General features: G+C 39.5%; 1 protein-coding gene across 1 annotated transcript in view; it reads left to right on the forward strand.

Annotated features, from left to right (window-relative positions):
- Window positions 1-22,079, forward strand: part of STK32B (serine/threonine kinase 32B) — a 311,999-nt gene that overhangs the window by 274,087 nt on the left and 15,833 nt on the right. Inside the window, exons 7-10 of the mRNA XM_036763960.1 lie at window positions 4,370-4,486; window positions 11,477-11,602; window positions 19,308-19,439; window positions 21,251-21,315. Coding sequence (XP_036619855.1) covers window positions 4,370-4,486; window positions 11,477-11,602; window positions 19,308-19,439; window positions 21,251-21,315 — 440 coding nt within the window. The remainder of the gene's footprint in view (window positions 1-4,369; window positions 4,487-11,476; window positions 11,603-19,307; window positions 19,440-21,250; window positions 21,316-22,079) is intronic.

Consider the following 22,079-nt stretch of genomic DNA (forward strand, 5'->3'; position numbering starts at 1 on the left):
TAGGATTATTTTATTAAGGTAATAAGGCAATCAGGCATGAACATTAGGAAGATTATCCTTCCAGTCATGTGAAAGATAGATTAGAGAAGAAAGGGAGTCTAGAAATCAGAAAAACTGTTAAGTTCTTAAACTTAAGAACTCTGATCTGTAATGATCAAACCTGATTCCAGAGGACTAATGGTGAAGTCTGCTACCTACCTCCTAACGGGCAGATGAGAGTCTCAAAAGGTAGAACGAAACATATGCTTTGGGATAATGGCCAATGTGGGGAATTTGTCTTGCTTGACTACACATACTCATTAGAAGACTTTTTCCTGATTTGGGGGTAGATATAAGGTAACAAGGGGCTAGGGCTAGGACAACCAAAAAAGGAAGAAAGAAAAGAGAGTGATTGAAGAACTTTTTAAATGTGAAAAAGAAAACAGGCTGACCAGGAAAAAAAAAACGTCACAGAAAAGCAGGACAGCCTTGAAAGTTGCATGTTGAATTTATTATATGCTTTAAAAGAAATCCAACCTCTACATAATAGAGATTCTCAGATCAATCTATAATCCTATTTTTGTGCTCGTTTTACTTAGTTTCTATCCTAAACATTATTTATTATTTAGCTATGCTCTTATTATAGTAAAGGAAAAAGATGATGAGAGTTTGAACTAGCATAGTAGCATTGTGAGTAGAAAGGAGAAAATGGATGTGTGCAAGACTACGGAGTTGGCACCTCCACATTCTAGCCCTAACCCACCTTCTCAGTGTGATCTCTACTACCGTGATATTTGAACAGTTAATGCCAAAAAGAAATGAGGACTATGAGCTATAAATTCATTCACATTATGTAACATTTTAAGGTTTGCTCACACCTACCAAGTGCCTCTCCATTTTCCTCTGTGATATTTATTTTTGGTTCTTCTACTGGTGTTGTTATATGGCTGTGAGACTTGGCAGTGAATACTGCACCGGCCTCAGACTTACTTGACACTTACTAGCTGTCTGACCTTGAGCAAGTCACTTAACCCTGACTGCCTTGCCTCCCCCGCTCGAAAAATACTTGGAACACAAGGATCATCAAGGGCCTGAGAACAAAGATGGCACAGAGGGCAATGGAGAGGTGCAAAGTGGGAAGCAGACTGCAGTCTAAAACTAATAAGGAACATTGAGGGATGCGTATCAAGGATATTATCAGGGAAATGAGTAGTCTAAAATGAAGATAGGTGAGGGATAAAAGGTAGACTTCAATACTCTCTTTGTGATTTCAGCATAAAGTGGGACAGGCCTCCAACACATTGGGTTGATCTCCTATAATTAACTTATGGGACAACATGGAAAACATTCATGTAGACTGGGCAGGCATGGATGGGTTGGGGTCTGAATCATTCATTCAATCAATCGACAAGCCTTTATTTAGCATCTATTTTGTGCCAGACACTGTTAGATGCTGAAAAAACAAGATCAAAGAATGAAACAGTTCACACTCCCAAGAAGCTCACATTATAATAAGGAAGACAATGTGTATAATTACACACATATAAACACACAGAATAAATCAAAAGTGAATAAACAGAAATAAACATACAGTCATTGAAATGAAGTTAGTTTGTGAAGGAGAACATTAGCGTCTAGGGGGAGAGGAGGGCTTTGGGAAAGCTTCATGCTGAAGATGGTGCCCGAGGTTCATCTTGAAGAAAGAGAGAGATCATACAATGTGAAGGCAAGGCAAGTTCATGGCAAGCATAGGGGACAACCAGTGTAAAGGCAAGGGACACGAGAGATGGGAGATGGAGTATCGTATGTGAAGAACCAAGGAAAGGCCAGTTTGGCTGCTGCATTGCACAGTGCGAGGAGGGAAGTAATTCCCAATGAGGCTGGAGAGAGATATTGACACAGGGTTCTAGAGGGACCATCACTTCAGGGGAGGAACATGCAAATTAATGTGATCATAGATCCATTTGAGCGTTTTGGGTATTTAAGGATTGCAAAGTGCTTCACCAAAGATATTTCATTTGATCCTCACAACAACCTTGTGAGGAAGGTGCTATTACTATCTATTTTACAGATTGAGAAGTTGAAGCTTACAGAGGTTGCAACTTGTCCATGATCACTTGTGTGATCGTGAGGTTTTAATGTCTGGTCTTCCAGATTCTCTGTTTAGTGTTCTATCCACCACCACGTCATGCTTAGTTTAATGATTCTCTAGACTTTTATTGAACAGAGTACCGAGTTAAATACTTAGAGGGAGATGCAACTAAGTCACGGTCCTTATCCTCAAAAGACTTACAAATTACTTGGGGGGAGGCATGGTGCGAGGCAGAATAAGACATGGGTAGAGGAGACATTGAGGAAAGGGAGGGAGCTAAGCATGACTCAGAAGTTTTGAGCTTCAGTGACTAAGAGACTGATGATGACAATTTAATAGGAATAGGAATGTTCAGGGAATGAACAGATTTTGTCAGAGAAAAGATAAGTTCAGTTTGGGACATCTCATTGTTTTGCATTATTTGTTTATGCCGTTATTAGACTTGTCATGTGTATAAAGTTTTTACCTCCAGCTAAACCGTAAATTCTTTGAGGAAAATGACTGACTCACTCTGTGTTCCCCATAGCACCTAGCCTAAGGCCTTGCAAATAGTAGAGAAAAAAAGTTAGAGATGGAATAGACTTTAAAACATAAAATGTTGGAGCTGGGAAAAACTTTAGAATGTGGAATTTATGACCTGAGAGAAAGGTTTGAAATCATCTACTTTGAAACCTTGACTTTACAGATGAGACCCAGAGAAGTGGAAGGAATTGCTAAAGTCAATCAGATACCTCTGTAGTGGGAGAGACAAAACTTTAATACAGGTCTTCTGACTCCTACTCTGGTCTTCTCATTTTCCCCGGCTGCATCCTTAGACACTCGATGATTCTCAAGAAATTATAATTTATATATAATTTATTTATATTTAATTTATTATATTATAATACGTTGTGTATAATATATAATTTATTTATTATACATAATATATAAAATTCATTTATTATATATAATTTAATTTACATATAATACATATATGAGGAAATTGCCATTATTTATCAATGTGATTGGCAATCATTCTACAGCATATAATCTTAGAGAGGTCCCTGGGGCCATGTGAGTTTATATGCCTTTTTCAGGATTATATATAGTATGTACCAGAGAGGAGAATGGGTCTTTGAGAAGTGCCATGACTAAAAGGTTAATGCAGTTAGATGAAGTTTTTAGCTTTAAATCTTTAAAAATCTTTTAAAAAAAGATTTTCCAAAAGCTGAATTCTGATCAAGGGCCCCCTAACGAGCAATGGCTCTCTATTACCCCCATTATCGAATATGAACTTGTTTGGCATTTAAATTTCTTTGCAACCTTCCTATTGTTCCAGACCTCTCACACATTACTCTCATCCAAGAACTTTAAGGTCTCCTTATGCTGGGCAGTACTTACTGTCCCTCACACAATGTCCATGTAACTTTCATTGTCTTCTCCCCAAACTCATATTTCCTCCTTTTATTTTTCTATGGATCATCATCCCTCACTTCACCTTGGTTGTCTTTGCTTTTTTCCTCTCTTCATCCATATTCAATCAGTGGCTGAATCTTGTTGATTCTGTCTTTACAATGTAGGTCTAATCAGTCCAGGACCTCATTATCTCTCATCTTTTGTACTAGTTATACACCATTCCTAGAATGCTCTCTCTCTTCTTCTTGGTCTTTTAAAATCTGTTGCTTCCTTCAAGACTCAGTTCAAACCCCACCTTCTGTAGGAAGTCTTTTCCAGTTCTACCAGTTGTTGGCTCCATCTTCTCCAAAGTTACCTTCCGTTGACCCCATATGAAAGTTTCTTTTTTGCCTATTTATCTCTCCTGTAAGAATGTAAGCTCCTTGAAGGCAGGAACTGTGATGTTTTCTTTGGATACTCGAAGCTAGTGCCTGACACGTAAGTGCTTAATAAATATTGATTAAAGGATGGTTGATTAATTAGGTCCTCTGAAAACAGAAACAGTCCATTACTGGCCCCATGTTTGAAGTTTTCCTGCCTAGGAAAATGTGTCAGAGCTTCTAGCTAGCAGAGCTAGCTAGCAGAGCCCTGTAGAACCTACCTACTGTGAGGAGGCATCAAAGAAGGGAATAAGTGAGGAAATAATAACTCACAAACTTATCTAGTGCTATAAATTCTACAAAGCACTTTCCTCAATGCTCCATTGTGGTCCTTGACAAGGCAAATATTCTCATTCAATAAATGAGGAATCAGAGACCCAGAAAAATGAAATTATTTTCCTGGGGTCACAAAGCTCAGCTGATGGATGGGTGGATTCGGTAGGAAGACCAAGTTCTCAGAGGTGTTTTTTCCTTTTGTTCACAGAGACCTTATGAAATCCATTCAGCTACACCAATCGATGAGATCCTCAATATGTTCAAAGTAGAGCGGATTCACTACTCTTCTACATGGTGTAAAGGAATGGTGGCATTATTGAAAAAGGTAAGGGAAAGGAGGCTTTCAGGGGGCCAGAGCCAGGCTCAGCCTTTGGAAGCCCAAAGTTCCAGGATCCCTCTGTGGGCCTGAATAAACTAGGAGCCCCTAGTTATTTTTATCCTCCACTTCACAGACTTACCTTCCACTACCTGCTAGGCTGGCCAACTTTGAATGAATAGAATTTTTTAAATTACTAAGTAAATTAAGTTTATTAAATTCATTTATTAAAATTAAAATGTATATATTTATAAAATTAAATTAATTTATTTAAAACTTAAAATTAATCATTAAGTCAAATTATTAGGTATAAATTATTTGTTAAGTACTATTATGTTCAAAGTATTTCTAGGTACTAGGGATACAAGAATGAATGAAAAATAGGCATATACATATATATGTATATCTGTAAGCTTTTATTATACAGAGGGATAAGGGGGTGGGATACAACTTATAACTAAATAAGTGTGTATATATATGCATATATGCATATACAAATATGTGTTCGTACATATATATATATATATGTGTGTGTGTGTGTATGCTATTTTGGAGGAGCAATGGAGCTCTGACAATTAAAGCGTTCAAGAAAGGCACCGAAAGAAGCTAGGGGTTTCTAAATAGCCAAGGCAAGACATAGGGAACAGTTTATGCAGAGACATTGAGGCAGGCTCTAGATGTCCAACTTCAGAGAATAGCAAATTATTAAGTTGGCTTGAAAATAGATTAGGTAAAAAGAAATAACATACAGTGATCCTGGAAAAGAGGGCTTAAGTCAGATGATGAATGCTATTAAATATTAGACTGAGGAGTTTTTATTTTTTCATTGAGGAACTAGGAATTCCAGAAGGTCCTTGAGCAGGGGAGGGATATGATCAGACTTGAACTCTAGGAAGATTATTTTGTCAACTCTGTGGAAGGTTGATTGGAAGGAGAATCATCTAATATTAGTCTAGAAGCTGGGGATCCAATGAGGAGATTTATAACTAATTGTCAAGAGGAGAGGTGATGAGGGCCTGAAGTTAGTGATGACGGTGGGAGTATACAGAAAGGGACCAAGGAGTGATATTTTGTAGAGATAGATTCAACAGCTGATTAGATATGGAGTGCATTGAGGGATAGGACAGCTAGAAGTTGTAAATGGAGGAAAATGGGAGGATGATGATAGTATCAACAGAAAAAGAAAAGTAGGAGGTATGGGTTCAGGGGAAGATAATGAATTCTGTCTTGGGCAGGTCGACTTTCAGACCTATACAAGACAGCCAGTTGGAGATGCACTACATGCTGCTGGTAAGAAGGAATAAGAGGACAGGAGAGGGATTAGGCCTCTATATAGATCTTGGAGTCATCTACATAGAGATGCCTATTCAACCAGGAGAAGCTGATTAGATCACTAAGAGAGAAAAGAAGATGATTCAGGAGGGGGCCCTGGAGTATACCCACAATCTGTCAATAAGCATTTATTAAGTGCCAAGAATTATGCTAAGGTCAGAGGATGCATTACCCACCCCCCTGAAAATAGTCCCTGTACTCAAGGAGCTCACAGTTAAATGGCGGGGGAGGGGAGGCAATAAGCAAACAAATAAATGGGACATAATCAGCAGAGGGAAGGCACTAGCTTTGAGGGGGATCAGGAAAGGCTTCTCATAGAAGGTGGCCTTTTAGATGGAATTTGAAGCCAGGAAAGCTTGACTGGTGACTGTCAATAAAGCATTAGAACTTTATTCTATATTTAAAAAGAATAGCAACTTATACACAATAGATTTGCAGTTTCATGTACAATCACCTTTTTTTTCCTATTCTACTAAGTTATGGAAATGCTTGCTTCATTTCTTAAATTCAGAATAGAATAAAAATAAATTAAAAGACCCCTTACTAGATATGTAATTCTTTTGTAAATTTCAAGGCCATGGGGAATACAAAATTCTTTTTAAACTTTTACCTAGGGATAAAAGGAAATCCTGTGGAAATTTCTGCAAACAAACAAACAAAAAACCCCTGACCCTTTAGTTCTTTATTTTTGAGCTTTTTTCGCATATAGGAACCTACTTTCCCACTTTAGCCAAAGTGAGCCATACTAGCCTACTTTTCTATAGAATTGTATAGCTGCAAAGCACTTTCCCCGTTAATGTATGAAGTGGATAATTACAAATATTATTATAACATTTTTTTCAGATTATAATTATGCAGCTGGTAATGTATACCATACACACTATGCTGAGAACTTGGAAAGATGCAAGGTTTAGATAAGACTTGGTACTTATCTTGATGGAACTTACAGTTTACTAGGAAAATATAACTGAGATCTCTTGCCTTCCCTACATGAATTCTGAGGGAAAATTCATAAAGGGTTGAGAGGCAAAGGAAGTTTCAGGAAGGAAGTGGCATCTGAGATGAACTTGAAAGGATGAGTAAGAGTTTGACGGAGACCTGGGAAAAACTTTAATTTAGAAAGGCCAAGGTTGTCCGCTGCATTCTGGGCCATCGCCAATCATCTTGACCTTTTTCTTGCCACTGGGCTTTGATGACTCTGGAGGAGAGAGTGAGGCCGATGACTTTGCACAGCTCTGCCTCACTTAAATCCAATTCATGTGCAAGTCAAGATGTCACCCTAATGATGTCACTGGTCCTCTTTGAGAACAAAGGATGAGCAACAACAGGACTTTAGCAAGCAAAGAGTAAGAGGGTGCATGTAATGGGCATGGGTAATAATAGCACATGCCTTGGAACAAAGGTGGAAAAATACAGAGAGGTAAGAACAGAGGTAGAGAAGAGACCAGTTTGTATGGAGGGCGACTAACAGAAAACAAGGCTGGAGAGAGGCAGGGTAATAGTGGGTTATAGAGGGCTTCAAATTCCAGGCAAAGGAGTATGAACTTTATTTGGTAGGTAATAGGGGAAAATGGAAGTGTTTTTGTTTGTCTGTTTTTTAGTTTGTTTTGTTTAGCGAAGAAAGCTTAAAGAGCATGTGTGCCTCTCTCATGGTCACAGGGTTGTTAGTGACAGGACTTGATCTTCAATCTTTATTTTTTTGGAGTGGGGAAGGAAGGGCAATTGGGGTTAAGTGACTTGCCCAAGGTCACACAGCTAGTAAGTGTGTCAAGTGTCTGAGGCCAGATTTGAACTCAGGTCCTCCTGACTCCAGGGCTGGTGCTCTACTCACTGTGTCATCTAGCTGCCCCAATCCTCAATCTTTTGAATGCAAGTCCAGGGCTCTCCCTTCCATATCACACCTACTATTGGTGAAAAGGTAATGTTTTAGATACTTAATTTTTTTAAAAAAAAAGGTATTATACTAGATAATCTGTCCCTAACCGCCCTTTTAGCTCTACATTTTTTAAAAATCATTTTTCTGAACTCTGGGATCCTGGAATGTAGAGCTAAAAGAGCCTAGTATAACACTTGAATTTTGCAAATGAGGGTACTGAGATCTGAAGGGTTTAATTACTTGCCCAAGGTCACCCAGACAGTAAATGGCTGAGTTAGGGCAGAAACACTGTTATTTTATTTTTTGACTCAGTTTTGGTTTGCTCTTAAAATTATATAGTTTGATATATCAGATATCAAAGTTTGGCTAATTTAGTCAAAAATTATGAATTATTTTCCAAAATATATTTTGAGTTAGTTACAAATTAAGATCCAAGCTGCTGTCCTTTAATGAATCTCTTAATTTTTTTCCAATTTTTAAGAAATGGACAAAAAATATAGAATAGATGAAACCCCAAGTATAATAATTGGCAAAGAAGATTATTATGTTTTCTGCACTGTGTCCTCTACCTCACCAATCAGGTACCAAAAGTGCTCCTTTTGAAACAGAAAGGAAAAAAAGCTAGGAGAGGAATTATGTTCTGTTCTTTTAATCTCTCTGACTGTCACAGAAGACTGCTTCTCCATTACATTTTCCCGTATTCTCAAGTAAAGCTGAAATCTCAGAACACTTTGTCTCAGATGGTGTGATGAGCCACACAGCTTATCAGAAACCTCCTGAACCTCCCCTTGGCTTCTAGTTCCTATTAATGACACCAGGCTTGTGGCTCTGGAGTCCCTTCTGACTGCTCCCTTTTCCTCATCTCTTAATTCTGAGTCCTATATCATTGACCTTGGCAGTCTCTTTCATATCTTGCCACTTCTTCACTATTCCAACTAAACTAGGGATGAGGATAGGGCTGGAATTTCATTAGTCCAGGAAAATTTGTAAGCTGAAACCCTTTCTGAAATTTAGAGAGTTGCCTAGAGCATTTAGAGGTCATATGACTTGCCCAGGGTCCCTGAGCCAGTATGCCTCAGAGATGGGATTTGAACTCAGGTTCTGCTGGTCCAGATCTCTCTCTCTCTCTCTCTCTCTCTCTCTCTCTCTCTCTCTCTCTCTCTCTCTCTCTCTCTCCTTCTCTCTCCCTCTGTCTCTCTCTGTCTCTCTGTCTCTGTCTCTCTCTGTCTCTCTCTCTGTCTCTCTCTGTCTCTCTGTCTCTCTCTGTCTCTGTCTCTCTCTGTCTCTGTCTCTCTCCTTCTCTCTCCCTCTCTCTCTCCCCCTCCTCCTCCTTCTCTCTCTCTCTCTCTCTCTCTCTCTCTCTCTCTCTGTCTCTCTGTCTCTGTCTCTCTGTCTCTCTCTGTCTCTCTGTCTCTCTCTGTCTCTGTCTCTGTCTCTCTCCTTCTCTCTCCCTCTCTCTCTCCCCCTCCTCCTCCTTCTCTCTCTCTCTCTCTCTCTCTCTCTCTGTCTCTCTGTCTCTGTCTCTCTGTCTCTCTCTGTCTCTCTGTCTCTCTCTGTCTCTCTCTGTCTCTCTGTCTCTCTCTCTCTCCTTCTCTCTCCCTCTCTCTCTCCCCCTCCTCCTCCTTCTCTCTCTCTCTCTCTCTCTCTCTCTGTCTCTCTCTGTCTCTCTGTCTCTGTCTCTCTGTCTCTCTCTGTCTCTCTCTCTGTCTCTCTGTCTCTCTCTCTCTCCTTCTCTCTCCCTCTCTCTCTCTCCCCCTCCTCCTCCTTCTCTCTCTCTCTCTCTCTCTCTCTCTCTCTCTCTCTGTCTCTCTCTCTGCCTCTCTCTCTCTGTCTCTCTCTCTCTCTGTCTCTCTCTCTCTCTGTCTCTCTCTCTCTCTCTCTCTCTCTCTCTCTGTCTCTCTCTCTCTCTCTCTCTCTCTTTCACTCTTTCTCAGCAATGCCAGGCTGCCTCACTGTTCCGATTGAGACTACCTTAACTTTGGAGTCAGGAATGAAACCTATGTCTGACCCTTACATGCCTCTATGTCCACATAAAAATCACTTAATCACAATAAAATGAATTGGATTGGCTCAGAAATCTTCTCTCTGCTCACTATGCAACATTAACTCATGTATTATCAATAACCTGGGGACAGGAAGGCCTGATCCTGCCACTTACTGGCATGAACGAGTCACTTAACCATATGATCTTAGAAGCAAAGATACAGACCTAGAAGGGGTCTTAGAGGCCAACAAGTCCAACCCCCTCATTTTACAGGTGAGGAAACTTAGGCACAGTGAGATTAAGTGACTTGCCCAGGGTTACACAGCTAGTAAATATCTGAGGCAGAATTCAAACTCAGGTCTTTCTGACTTCTAGTCCAGTGCCCTAGCCACTATGTGATCAATACTATACCTTTCTCAACTTTAGCTGGGGGTACTGTGTTCACAGTGAATGAAGTCAGGAAGATCTGAGTTCAGATCTGACTTCAGACACTTAAAGCTATGTGCATTTGGGCAAGTCATTTAACCTCCGATTGCCTCGGTTTCCTAAAAATGGGGATAATAATAGTACTTCCCTCCCATGGTTGTAAGGATCAAATGATATGATATTTGTGAAACATTTTGCAAATGTTAAAGCACCATATAAATACTGTTATTATTTATCCATCTATAAAAGGGGATAATAACAGCTAATTGGTGTAGTGCATCTAAGTATTTTGAAAAGTTTAAAATATTATTTTTATGGAAAAAGGATGGGGTCTGGATCTGTGATTTCATAATTATAGTGAAGTCCCAATGAGGAAATTCCCTCCATCAACACAGCTTGGTATCTCTTTTTTGCAACTTAAACAATTGCTTTGGGACATTGACAGGCTAAGCAACTTGGCCAAGATCACATAGTAAGATGTGTATCAGAGGCAAAATTTGAACCTAGGACTTCCCAACTCAAAAACCATCTATTTATCCAAACTGTCTCTGAAAGTACTATGTAAAGTCAGATGGTAGTAATGGTAGTGGTGGAGATGGAGGAAGAAGAGGAGGAAGTATACTATTTACTTGGAGATCTCATCAGCTCCCATGGTTTCAATTATTATCTCTGTGCTAATGATTTCCAGATCTATTTGTCCAGCCTAGGAGAGGGTAGGGCTGAACACCTCAAACTGAACATCCCATAGCCTTGTTGTTCCTCACACAGCCTGTCTCATCTCTCAACTCAGCATTTTCATTGGCTGTTCCCCATGCCTAGAAAAGTCTAACTCATCTCCATTTCCCAGCTTCCTTGAAGTACCAACTAAAACCCCACCTTCTATAGGAAACCTTTCCTGGTCTGCTTTAATTCTAGTGCCTTTCTTCCCTTAATTATCTCCAATTTGCTTGTTGTCTTTATCTTATTTTTATATAATTGTTTTCATGTCGACTCCCTGATTAAACTGTATGTGGGCTCCTTGAGAACAGGGATCATCTTTTATTTTTCTTTGTATTCCCAGCACTTAGCACAGTGACTGGCACATAGTAGGTGCTTATTGATTGAGTGATTGATCTACTTTATAACTTTCTGGGTTTCTCTTCTCTGGGTTTCAGTTCCTTAATTTGCTAATCGGGCTGATCTTACTTCCTGTTGAGTTGAGATGAATTTCTCAGAGCATGTGGACCACCTCAGAGAGAAGGACCTAGATTAATGCAGAGCAATAATACAATAATATGTCAATTACTCTAGCCCCTTAAATTTCAGGATTCTTGTCAGACTTTGAACTTGTTAAATATATGAAGTACAGGAAATATTTTCTTTTTCTGTTTTGAAATCACAGCTTCTCACGAAAGACCCCGAAAGCCGTCTTTCCAGCCTTGTCGATATTCAGAGCTCTCCATACTTAGCCGACATGAACTGGGACGCTGTGCTGGAGAAGGCAATGCCGCCAGGTTTTGTTCCAAATGTGAGTTGATGTTCCATTGCACCCCTCATCCCAAATATCCCTTCCATTGCTCCCACATATGATTCACAACACCATGTGGTTAATTCTCCCTTCGATTTTCTAGACTTTTGGAGTTATAATATCACAACCATGACAGCACCTCAGAGGTCCTCTCATTCAACCAGTACCTGAAAAAGTAGAATTGCCTACAGAGCACCCCTGAAAAGCAATCATCCAGCCACTGCTTGAAGGCTTCCAGTGACAGAGAACTCATTACATCTAAGGCAGCCAATTCTACTTTGAGACAGCTCCAATTAATAGCAAGTTCTTCCTTATATGGATACGAAATGTACTTCTACTACGACTGCCCTTCAGGGCTTATAAGCTTATAAGCTTAAGTCTAATGTCTCTTGCCCTTGATAGACTTTCAAAGATTTAAAGGTTGTGATTGAATTCAACAGACATTTATCAAGCACCTGAAATGTTCACAGCAAGAGAAAAAGTAGAAAACTGGCTTTGGAGTCAGGAAGATTTGGGTTCAAATTGTCTCTTTGATACAGACTGGCTGTGTGAAGGGAGTTACATAACTTCTCAGTGCCCCCAAGTAACTCTCCAAGGCTTTAAATTGAAGAAAAGTAACTGATCTGCCTGGATAGAGGGAATTATTTCAATAAGAGTTCCAGGAAAGGAGAAGAGAGAAGAAAAAAGATAGGAGAGGAGAGGAAAAGAAAAAAGGGGAAAGAAGAAAAGGGGAAAGGGGAAAAAACCAAAGGTGGAAAGGTTGAAAAGGGGAAACCAGAAAGGGAAAAGGGGGAAGGGGAAAGAGAAGAAAGAGGAAAAGGGGGGCAGGGAAAGGAAAGAATAGAGAAAGGGGGGAAGGGAAAAGACAAAGGCAAAGAAGACAATTTTTAAAAAAATAAGTGGAAAGTATTCTGCAAATGGAGATGTAAAGACACAGGATAGTCTTTTTCTAGGCTAAACATCGCTACTTCTGTGTAGCAAACCTTATATGGCATGGTTTCAAATACCCTCACCATCCATTTACTTTCCTCTGCTAATGGTCCAGCTTGTCAATGCCTTTCTTATAATCCGGCATCTAAGACTGAACACAATAGTCCACGTAAAATCTGTCCAAGATAGGGGATGGTAGGATTATAATACCTCCACTAATTTTGCATATGATGGTTCTATTGATATAGGCTATCCTTTCATGAACTTTGGGGTTGTCCTATCACTCTTGACTCACGTTGAGAATGCAGCTGACTTACAAACATTGAACTCCTTTACTCAACATGTGTCTGCCACTTAAAATCCATTTGGACCTGGTTGACCAGGATGGATGAAGAGCTTCACTTCTGTAACTGGGGCAGTTGGTTTCTTTTTGGCTGCTTTCTCTCTCTTGTGATCACAAATGAAGGCATCTTCAATGAAAGTCAACCATTGAGAAACCTGGTCTGCAAATGAGAATTTGGTCACTTATTTATTTATATTTATATTATTATCATTCTTATCACACCCTGTTAGAGCTGGAAAGGATCTTGGGTCTTTGGTCTTTTTGGAACCTTAGAACAAAGCATACTATGGTACAGTGGCATGAGTCCTGAATTCAGATTCAGCAGAACAACTTAATCTGAACCCCAGCTCTGCTACTTAGCTGTGTGACCTTAGGTGAATAATTTAAGCTCTCTGAGCCTTAGTTCTCTATCTGCGGAATGAGGAGGTTGGGTTTAGATGGCTTCTTACATTCTTTCTAGCCCCAGTATGTGATCCTAAGAAGATGGTGTATTAGAATTAGAAAGGACACTTGAAGAACAGCAACAAAAAAGTGAGAGCTAGAATGAGCCTTAGAACGCAAAATGTTAGAGCTTAAAGGAAACTTAGAACATAAAAGAAACGGACTGTTAGATGTGGAAGGGTCTTTAGATATCATCTATTAATGGATCCCTCACTTTGCAGGTGAATGAACTGACCTTCAGAGAGGTGACAGTGACTCATCGAGGGTCAGCCAGGGAGGGAATAGCAGAATTGAGTTGTTAGGGTACCTAACAATTCATATGTCATTTTGTATTTTCCTGGTGTTATTTTTTTTTCCTGAAGCTCTTCTTTTCAAAATAGTCATTCCATGAGAATCTAATTTTGGGGTTTTTTTTTTGTTTTTTTATGGTGAAAACTGTTTGGCAATTGACAATTGCTCTCCAAGTGTCTGGAGTCAGTGCTGGAAGGGACCTTAGATATGTATTTCAACCCTTTATTTTACAGAGAAGGAAACTGAGGCCAAGAGAAGTCAAATGATTTGTTCCAAATCAGAGACATTAGTAGGATCATTTGAGCATATAGGAATATAGGTTTAGAGTTGAAAGGGTACTTATAGGTCCAATAATACCCTACCCCTATTATTGTAGGTTAAGAAATTTGTTGTTGTTTAGTTGTTTTTCAGTCTCGTGACTCTTTGTGACCCCATTTAGGGTCTTCTTGACAATGATACCAGAGTGGTTTGCCATTTCCTTCCCCAGCTCATTTTACAGATGAGGAAACTGAGGCAAACAGGGTCACACAGCTAGTAAGTGTTTGAAGTCAGAGTTGAACTCATGAAGGGGAGTCTTTCTGATTCCAGGTCCAGCACCTGGCACCACCTAGCTGCTCCTTAAGAAATTTAGAAGTTAAATTTTTCTGGTTCAATTAGAGCTAGAATTTAAACCCAAGTCTTTTAATTCCAACTCATTTATATTTTCTATTGCATGACCAAGGGGGAAAGGATATCAAAGGGCCAAGGAAGAAAATAGTAATGATATGGTTGGAGGTAAAGTTCATGAGCCAAAGCATAGATTTGGGAGAATTGAAGTCCTGCTGGGCATGGGGGCGGGGTGACAGTGAGAAGAGCAGTCATGAATGATGTCAGAGTGTCAGACAAAATTCAAATCTTGCCTCAGACACTTGTCACTCTGAGCAGGACACTTAATCTTCAATGCTTCAATATTTCTCATCTATAAAATCAGAGTCAAAATAATACCGATCTCACAGGGTCATTGTGTTGATCCAGTAAGATGAAGGGTTTTACAAACCTGCCAGGGCTTTATAAATGTTAGATTTGTTACTGCTCTTGCTGCTGCTGCTATTGGAGTTGTTGTTATAATCACTGTTATTTATAAGGATTAGAGGAAGCTAAAGCTGGAAAGGTAGATTAAGGCACATTCAAAGGTATATAAATGGCCACTAAGTTGTGCAGTGCATAGAATACTAGATACGGAATCAAGAAGAACTGAATTCAAATCTTGCCTCAGACACTGGCTTGTGACACTGGGATACGTTAGTGTTCCAATTTTCCCACATCCTCTCCAACATTTATCATTCTCTTTTTCTGTCATATTAGCCAATCTGGTAGGTGTGAGGTGGCATCTCATAGTTGTTTTAATGTGCATCTCTCTAATCAATAATGATTTAGAGCAATTTTTTTTCATATGACTTCAGGTAGCTTTAACTTCTTCAACTGAAAACTGCCTGTTCATATCCTTTGACCATTTATCAATTGGGGAATGACTTGTATTCTTATAAATTTCACTCAGTTCTCTACATATTTGAGAAATGAGACTTTTATCAGAAATATTACCTGTAAAAATTGTTTCCCATCTTTCTGCTTTCCTTCTTATCTTGGTTGTGTTGAATTTAATTTGTGCGAAACTTTTTTAATTTAATGTAATCAAAATTATCCATTTTATATTTCATAATGTTTTCTATCTCTTGTTTGGTCATAAATTTTTCCCTTCTTCGTAGATATGACAGGTAAACTATTCTTTGTTCTCCTAATTTGCTTATGGTATCACTCTTTCTGTCTAAATCACGTACCCATTTTGACCTTATCTTGATATAGGGTATGTGATGTTGGACTGTGCTTAGTTTCTGCCATACTATTTTTCTAGTTTTCCCTGCAGTTTTTATCAAATGATGTGTTCTTATCCCAGAAGCTGGAGTCTTGGGGTTTGTCAAACAGTAGATTACTATAGTCATTGGGTCTTGGGTAGCTAACCTATTCCACTGATCCACCACTCTGTTTCTTAGCCAGTACCAAGTAGTTTTGACAATTGCTGTTTTGTAATAGAGTTTTAGATATGGTACGGGTAGGCCACCTTCCTTCATTTTTTTCATTAATTTTCTTGATATTCTTAACCTTTTGTTTTTCCAGATGAATTTTGTTATTATGTTTCTAGCTCTATAAAATAATTTTTGGTAGTTTGATTGGTATGGAATTGAATTGGTTAATTAATTTAGGTAGAATTGTTATTTTCATTATATTAATTCAGCCTATCCATGAAAAATTGATATTTTTCCAACTGTTTAGATCTTACTTTGTGGGGAAAGTGTTTTGTAATTGTGTTCATATAGTTCCTGGGTTTGTCTTGGCAAGTAGAATGGTATTACTTCATTGTCTATCATACCTTTTATCAAGATGTAGTTTCCTTCCTTGTCTCTTTGAATTAGATCTATATTTGCTTTTGCTTTGTATGAGACAGGATTGCTACCACTGCTTTTTTTTACTTCAGCTGAAGCATGATATATTCTGCTCCAGCCTTTCACTTTTACTCTCTGCATGTCTCCCTGCTTCAAATGTGTTTCTTGTAAACACCATATTGTAGGATTCTGGTTTTTAATTCACTCTGCTATTTGCTTTGTTTTATGGGAGTGTTCCTCCCATTCACATTGACAGTTATGATTACTAATTATGTATCTTCCTATAGAGTAAGATAGATTTCTCTACCCAACTGAGTGTGCATGTTATTCCCTCTTTGAGCCAAATCTGATGAGAATAAGGTTCAAACAATGCTCACCCCCTCCTTTCTTTCCCTCTACTTTAATAGATCTTTCATGCATCTTCATATGATATAATTTACCCCATTCTGCCTCCCCCTTTCCTCTTCTCCCAGTACAGTCCTTTTTTTCACCCTTTAATTGTTTTTATCAGCACATCAAAGTCAACTTATAGCCACACCCTCTGTCTAAGTATACTCCTTCTAACTCCCCTAATAGAGATACAGTTCTTAAGAGTTATAAGTATCATCTTCCCATGTAGGGATGTAAAGAGCTTACCCTTATTAAATACCATGGTTTTTTATTCTTTCCTGTTTATCTTTTCATGTTTCTCTTGAGTCTTGTATTTGAAGATCAAATTTTCTGTTCAGCTCTGGTCTTTTCATCAGAAAAGTTTGCAAGTCTCCTATTTCATTGAATGTCTGTCTTTCCACATGAAAGATTATACTCAATTTTTCTTGGTAGTTTATTCTTGGTTGTAATCCAAGCCCATTTGCCTTCTGGAATATCATATTCTGAGCCCTCCTGTCCTTTAACAGAGAAGCTACCTAGTCCTGTCTAATCTTTACTGTGGCTCCTTGATGCCTAAATTTTTCTTTATGGCTGCTTGTAGTATTTTTCTCCTTGACATGATATTTCTGGAATTTGGCTACAATATTCCTTGGAGTTTTCATTTTGGGATCTCTTTCAAGAAATGATCAGTGGGTTCTTTTAATGACTAGTTTACTGGCTGTTTCTAGGATGTCAGGGCTGTTTTCCTTGATAATTTCTTGAAAGATGCTACTCAGGCTCTTTTTTTGACCATTTCTTTCAGGTATTCCAATAATAATTAAATTATCTCTCCTGGATCTATTTTTCAGGTCATTTGTTTTTCCAATGAGATATTTTACATTTTCTTCTATTTTTCATTCTTTTGATTTTGTTTGATGATTCTTGATGTCTCATAGAGTCACTAGCTTCCACTTGCCCAATTCTAATTTTTTGTTTAGTTAACTTTTGTTCCTCCTTTTTCATTTGGCCAATTCTACTTTTAAAGGAGTTGTTTTCTTTGGTGGATTTTTTTCCATTTGGCCAATTCTATTTTTTTAAGGAGTTGGGTTTTTTAGTCAATTTTTGTGTTTCCTTTTCCAAGCTGTTGACTTTTTTCATAATTCTCTTGCATAACTTCCATTTATTTTCCCAATTTTTCTCCTACCTCTTACTGGATATTTAAAATTCTTTTTGAGCTCTTCCAAGAGGACTTGTTGGACTTGAGACCAATTCATAATTCCCCTTTTATGCTTCACATGTCAGCATTTTGGCATTATTGTCCTCATCTGAGTTTGTGTTTTGATCTTCCCTGTCACCATGGTAGCTTTCTATGGTCAGGCTCTTTTTTGTTTTTTGCTCATTTTTTAAAGTTGAGCTCTGCTCCTGGGGTGCAGGGAGCACTGTCCTAAGCTTCTTGCACTGGGGTGCAGGGGCCTGGTCACTTGCTTTCTATGCCAGGGTCTCCAGGGCTGACAGCTTGCCCATTATGCCAGGGTGGCATGGCCTAGTTCTGCCCTGGGTTCTGGGCCTAGCAGTCTGCCTGCTGAACTGGGGTTGGAGGCCTCACAGCTGGCTTGCTGTGCCAGAACCACGGGGGCCTGGGTTGCTGATCTGTGTCGTGACAAAGAGCCTCCCACCACCCAAGCTAGGCTGCACTCCTCTTTTACCCAAGTGAGACAGATCTTTCCCGAAGTTTTTTAAGTTACCTTGAGCTAGAGAATTGTTTCACTCCATCTTTTTGTGGATTCTGTTGCTCCAGAATTCTTTTAGAGGCTTGATTTGACATTATTTCAGAGGGAAACTGGGGAGAGCACAGATAACTTCCCAGCTTCCCTCTGGGATCTTTGGGCTTTTTCATTTTTAGGCTCAGTTGGGTATTTGAGAAAGAGGAGATTCTCCAACATCCTGTTCTCAGGAAGTTCACAGGAGACTTTGGCTCAATTGAAGATATCCTTTCACTTTTTTTGTATTTTAATTCTTTACTTTTTTAATCCCAGTTTTCCAAATTAGGAAGCCAAGGCAGATGGAGGTTAAGTGACTTTCCCAGGGTTACATAGCTCATAAGCATCTGAGACCAGATTTGAACTCAGACCTTCCTGACTCCAGGTCCAAGGGCTCTATCCATTGTGTCACCTAGCTGTTTAGGGATTACACTTGTTTTGTTTGGCCCTGAGGGCAAATCCATGAACAATTTTCCCCAACTTAAAGAAAAACTTCCTATTAACTTATTTGTCCAGAAGTGGAATGGATCACCTCAGGAGACAATGCAGGTTTCTTCACTGGAAGGCCCAAAGGCCACTTATCGGTAATGTCTTAGAAATAATTCCTTTTCATGTCTGAATTGCCTAGATGGCCTGCTAGGTCCCTTCCATCTCTAAGATTTTGGGATTCTGTGCTTCTAAGGGCAGAGTTCTTTCCATGACTGTAGGCCAAAGGGACCTTGACTGTATCTCTGTTGATTGATGCAGCTTAGTTTGGGCCTGTTTCCCAACTCATTTCACTCCCTTCTGGCATTGAAGTCATGGGGAGTTCTGTTCTCAGTAAAGCTTCCTGAGTTGCCAATCGTTCTAAGTATCTTGAAGTGGCGATGGTCCATTGCTCTCACTCTTGTGTGTGCTTTGCCAATGGATGTTAACAGAGCACAGCTGTCCCAGAGTTGTTGAATTCTCCTTCCTCAGGCATTTATTGCTAAAGCTGGATGAGGGCTAAAATCCAAGTGGCTATTATTCTCTAGTTAGCTCTTCCTGGTGGCAGTATTGGAGGCTCCATTTGGCTGTTTATCAGAATACCATAGAAGGTGTGAAAAGCTCTCACACGGAGTACCATTGCTCCCTGAAGCTAAAGATTTAAGTTTCATAAGAAAATTTGTGTTTGTTTTCTGCTTTGGTAACAGAAGGGGAGGCTGAATTGTGATCCAACTTTTGAACTAGAAGAAATGATTCTAGAATCTAAACCCCTTCATAAAAAGAAGAAGAGGCTCGCCAAAAACAAATCCAAAGATGGAGGGAAAGAAAGCTGTGCCCTGGTAGGTGCTGGGTTCTGGTGGACGGAGGGCAGAGTCCCCTTTATCCCTTCTGAAGGTCCAAGACTAAGAGAGGCCTCGTTGAGAACAAAGTTGAGTGTTTTGGTCAATTTCAAGGGACTTGTCTAGACCAGTCATACCCCAGCCTCTTGCCAGAATTTCTATCAATGGAGCCCTAGAATTGATATGGAAAAAAGGAAAATATAAGAAAAGGAGGCTATGGAGTCTGCCTCTTTCCTCAATTGTTACTGGTTGCCTGATCAGCATCAGACCAGTCACAGACTATTTTCATTGATCATTATGCCTTACTTATTGTTCTGATGTTGACTGACAGCTCAGTTAACCATTGTTTTAATTATACTTCCCTGATTAGTCTGATATTGATTGATAGTTCAGCTAGCCAGTGACAGAGAATAAAGAAATATTGGAAAATGCCAAATGTGTCCTCCCCCTCCTCCTCTTCTCCAGTGATTCAGCCTTGCAGTTGGAGGAGAAAAGCCCATTGCTGTTCCTGAAATGCTGAAGCAACAACAGATGGACACTGATGAATAGTCAGATGGCTGCTCAGTATCTTTCCCCTTGATTTGAGTAGTGGGAAGAGGTATGATTTCATCCAGAGGAAGAAAGAAGGGAAGGGAATAAACATTTATATAGTACTTAACTAAGTGCTAGGCACAATTTTAAATATGTTACAAATAATATCCCATTTGATCTTTTAAGAACCCTACAAGGTAGGTCCTGTCATTTTCTCCATTTTACAGTTGAGGAAACTGAGGCAAACAGAGGTATATGACTTGCCCTGGGTCTCACAGTATGTGTCTGAGACTAGATTTGAACTCAGGGCTTCCAGACTCCAGGCCCAGTGTTCTATCTACTGGTACCACCTAGCCACCTGGGACCTACTGGAGGCCTAGGTCTCCAATGCCCCAATGTGACTGAATTCCTAGACACACTGTCACTTTATTTTTAAAGTAACCTCAAACTAAACATAAAAGGTAATGTTTAGAGCCACCAATAAAGAACTATTAGTTGTCTTTTTGTTGTCGTTGTTGGGGGGGCCGGAGGGTGCTTCATAGAAGTATGGTAAGGCAAATACTCCTCATGAAGAAGTGATTTTTAAAGATTCTTATGCCTTTAAATGAGGAAGACAAATACCACCTTTCCATTTATGCCTGGAAGGACCAACCTGCAGCCCAAAAAGTACAAGTCACTCTCCAAAGCTATCACGTTAAGCTTGGGGGAAATTCAAAGAATCATTATGTTGACGCTACAACCTTTGAAAGACAATATATTGCAATGTAGAAGCACACGAGGGCACTCACAACCAACAGCAAGGGGCCAAAAAATAAAAAAGTTTTCATGGCAACAACCTCGGAATCAATTTTGCCACTCTAACAAACGTGTTGTCTTCCTTTGCCAGGAGCACTGCTGAATCCTGTCACACAAGCCTACCCTTGCTTCATAGATTTGTGTGTCATTAATGCAGAGTCATTTGGTCCAATAAAAGTTCTAAATGTCAAGAGATCAAAATCACCAGCAGCAGAGTTTCCCTATTCTTTATAGTTATTTGAAATAGGTGTGTAGTCATCACCAGCCTGGCTTCTGCAAAGAAAGAGGCCAAAGGTCCTCGGGACCAATTTGGAGAACAATCGCCCTTTAAAATCCCAAACTCTGTCCCATTTCTTTTGTTCATTCCTCTGAAACCATCTCTTACTTAAGTCAACAATGAATTCTCTATTCACCATGGGTTCCTTTTTTTGTCTCCATGATTGTTGTTTTTTCATCTATGTTCAACTTCCTCCTGATGCTGAAAGAATGGACACCTACAGCAGTGCTTAGAAACAGTGAGGAAGGAATTTATCATCTTCAACAGAGAAAAGTAAGTACCTCCTGGAGATGCCTGTTGTACATCACATTTTTAGAATCTGTCATTCCCATTAAGGAGGGGGAGGGTTGGTGGTATAGGTTGGGAGGAAGGAGACGGGAAAATCTGTGTTCGCACTCCAAATATTTCATGCTGGTGATGTTAGGAAAAAGCTGAGAAAGAAAGCAAGCTTACAGAGAGAGGAAGGAGGAAGTGGCAAGCCAGTCACTGAGTTCCTCCTAGGTCCATTCTATGTTTGGCAGCTCCATTCTGTCCCAAGGTCCTAGCTCTGCCATTAAGTCATTATGTGACTTTAATCAAATTGCTTCAATTTAATTCAACAAACATTCATTAAGTAGGTACAAGGCACTGGCTATGCATAGAAAATGGTCCTTGAGAGAATTGCGTGACCTGACACCATTTCTCCTCTATAAAATAAGGTTGTTCACCTTCGTTATGTCTTAGGTCCCTTCCAGCTCCAGGATTTTATGAGTTTTCTAGGTAAAAAGAGGTAGCTTGGTGAAGTCCACTATAAACTGTTTTGTAACTTTGAGTAAATCTTTTCACCTCCCTAGAATCTGGTTTCATCCTCTGTAAAATGGGGAGGGGGAGTGGTGGTGCTAGATAATCTTTGAGGTCCCTCCATCTCTAATTCTTTAATTCTGAGTTTATTGTACTGGGGAAAAAAAGAGTGAGTACCCACTGACTTGAACTGGAATATTTAAAAGCAAAGCATAGGTCCCACCCTTATCCTCTCCTCCAAAGGTCACATGGTGACA

This window comes from Trichosurus vulpecula, chromosome 6 (assembly GCF_011100635.1).
Source record: "Trichosurus vulpecula isolate mTriVul1 chromosome 6, mTriVul1.pri, whole genome shotgun sequence".
In the NCBI taxonomy this organism is placed as follows: Eukaryota; Metazoa; Chordata; class Mammalia; order Diprotodontia; family Phalangeridae; genus Trichosurus; species Trichosurus vulpecula.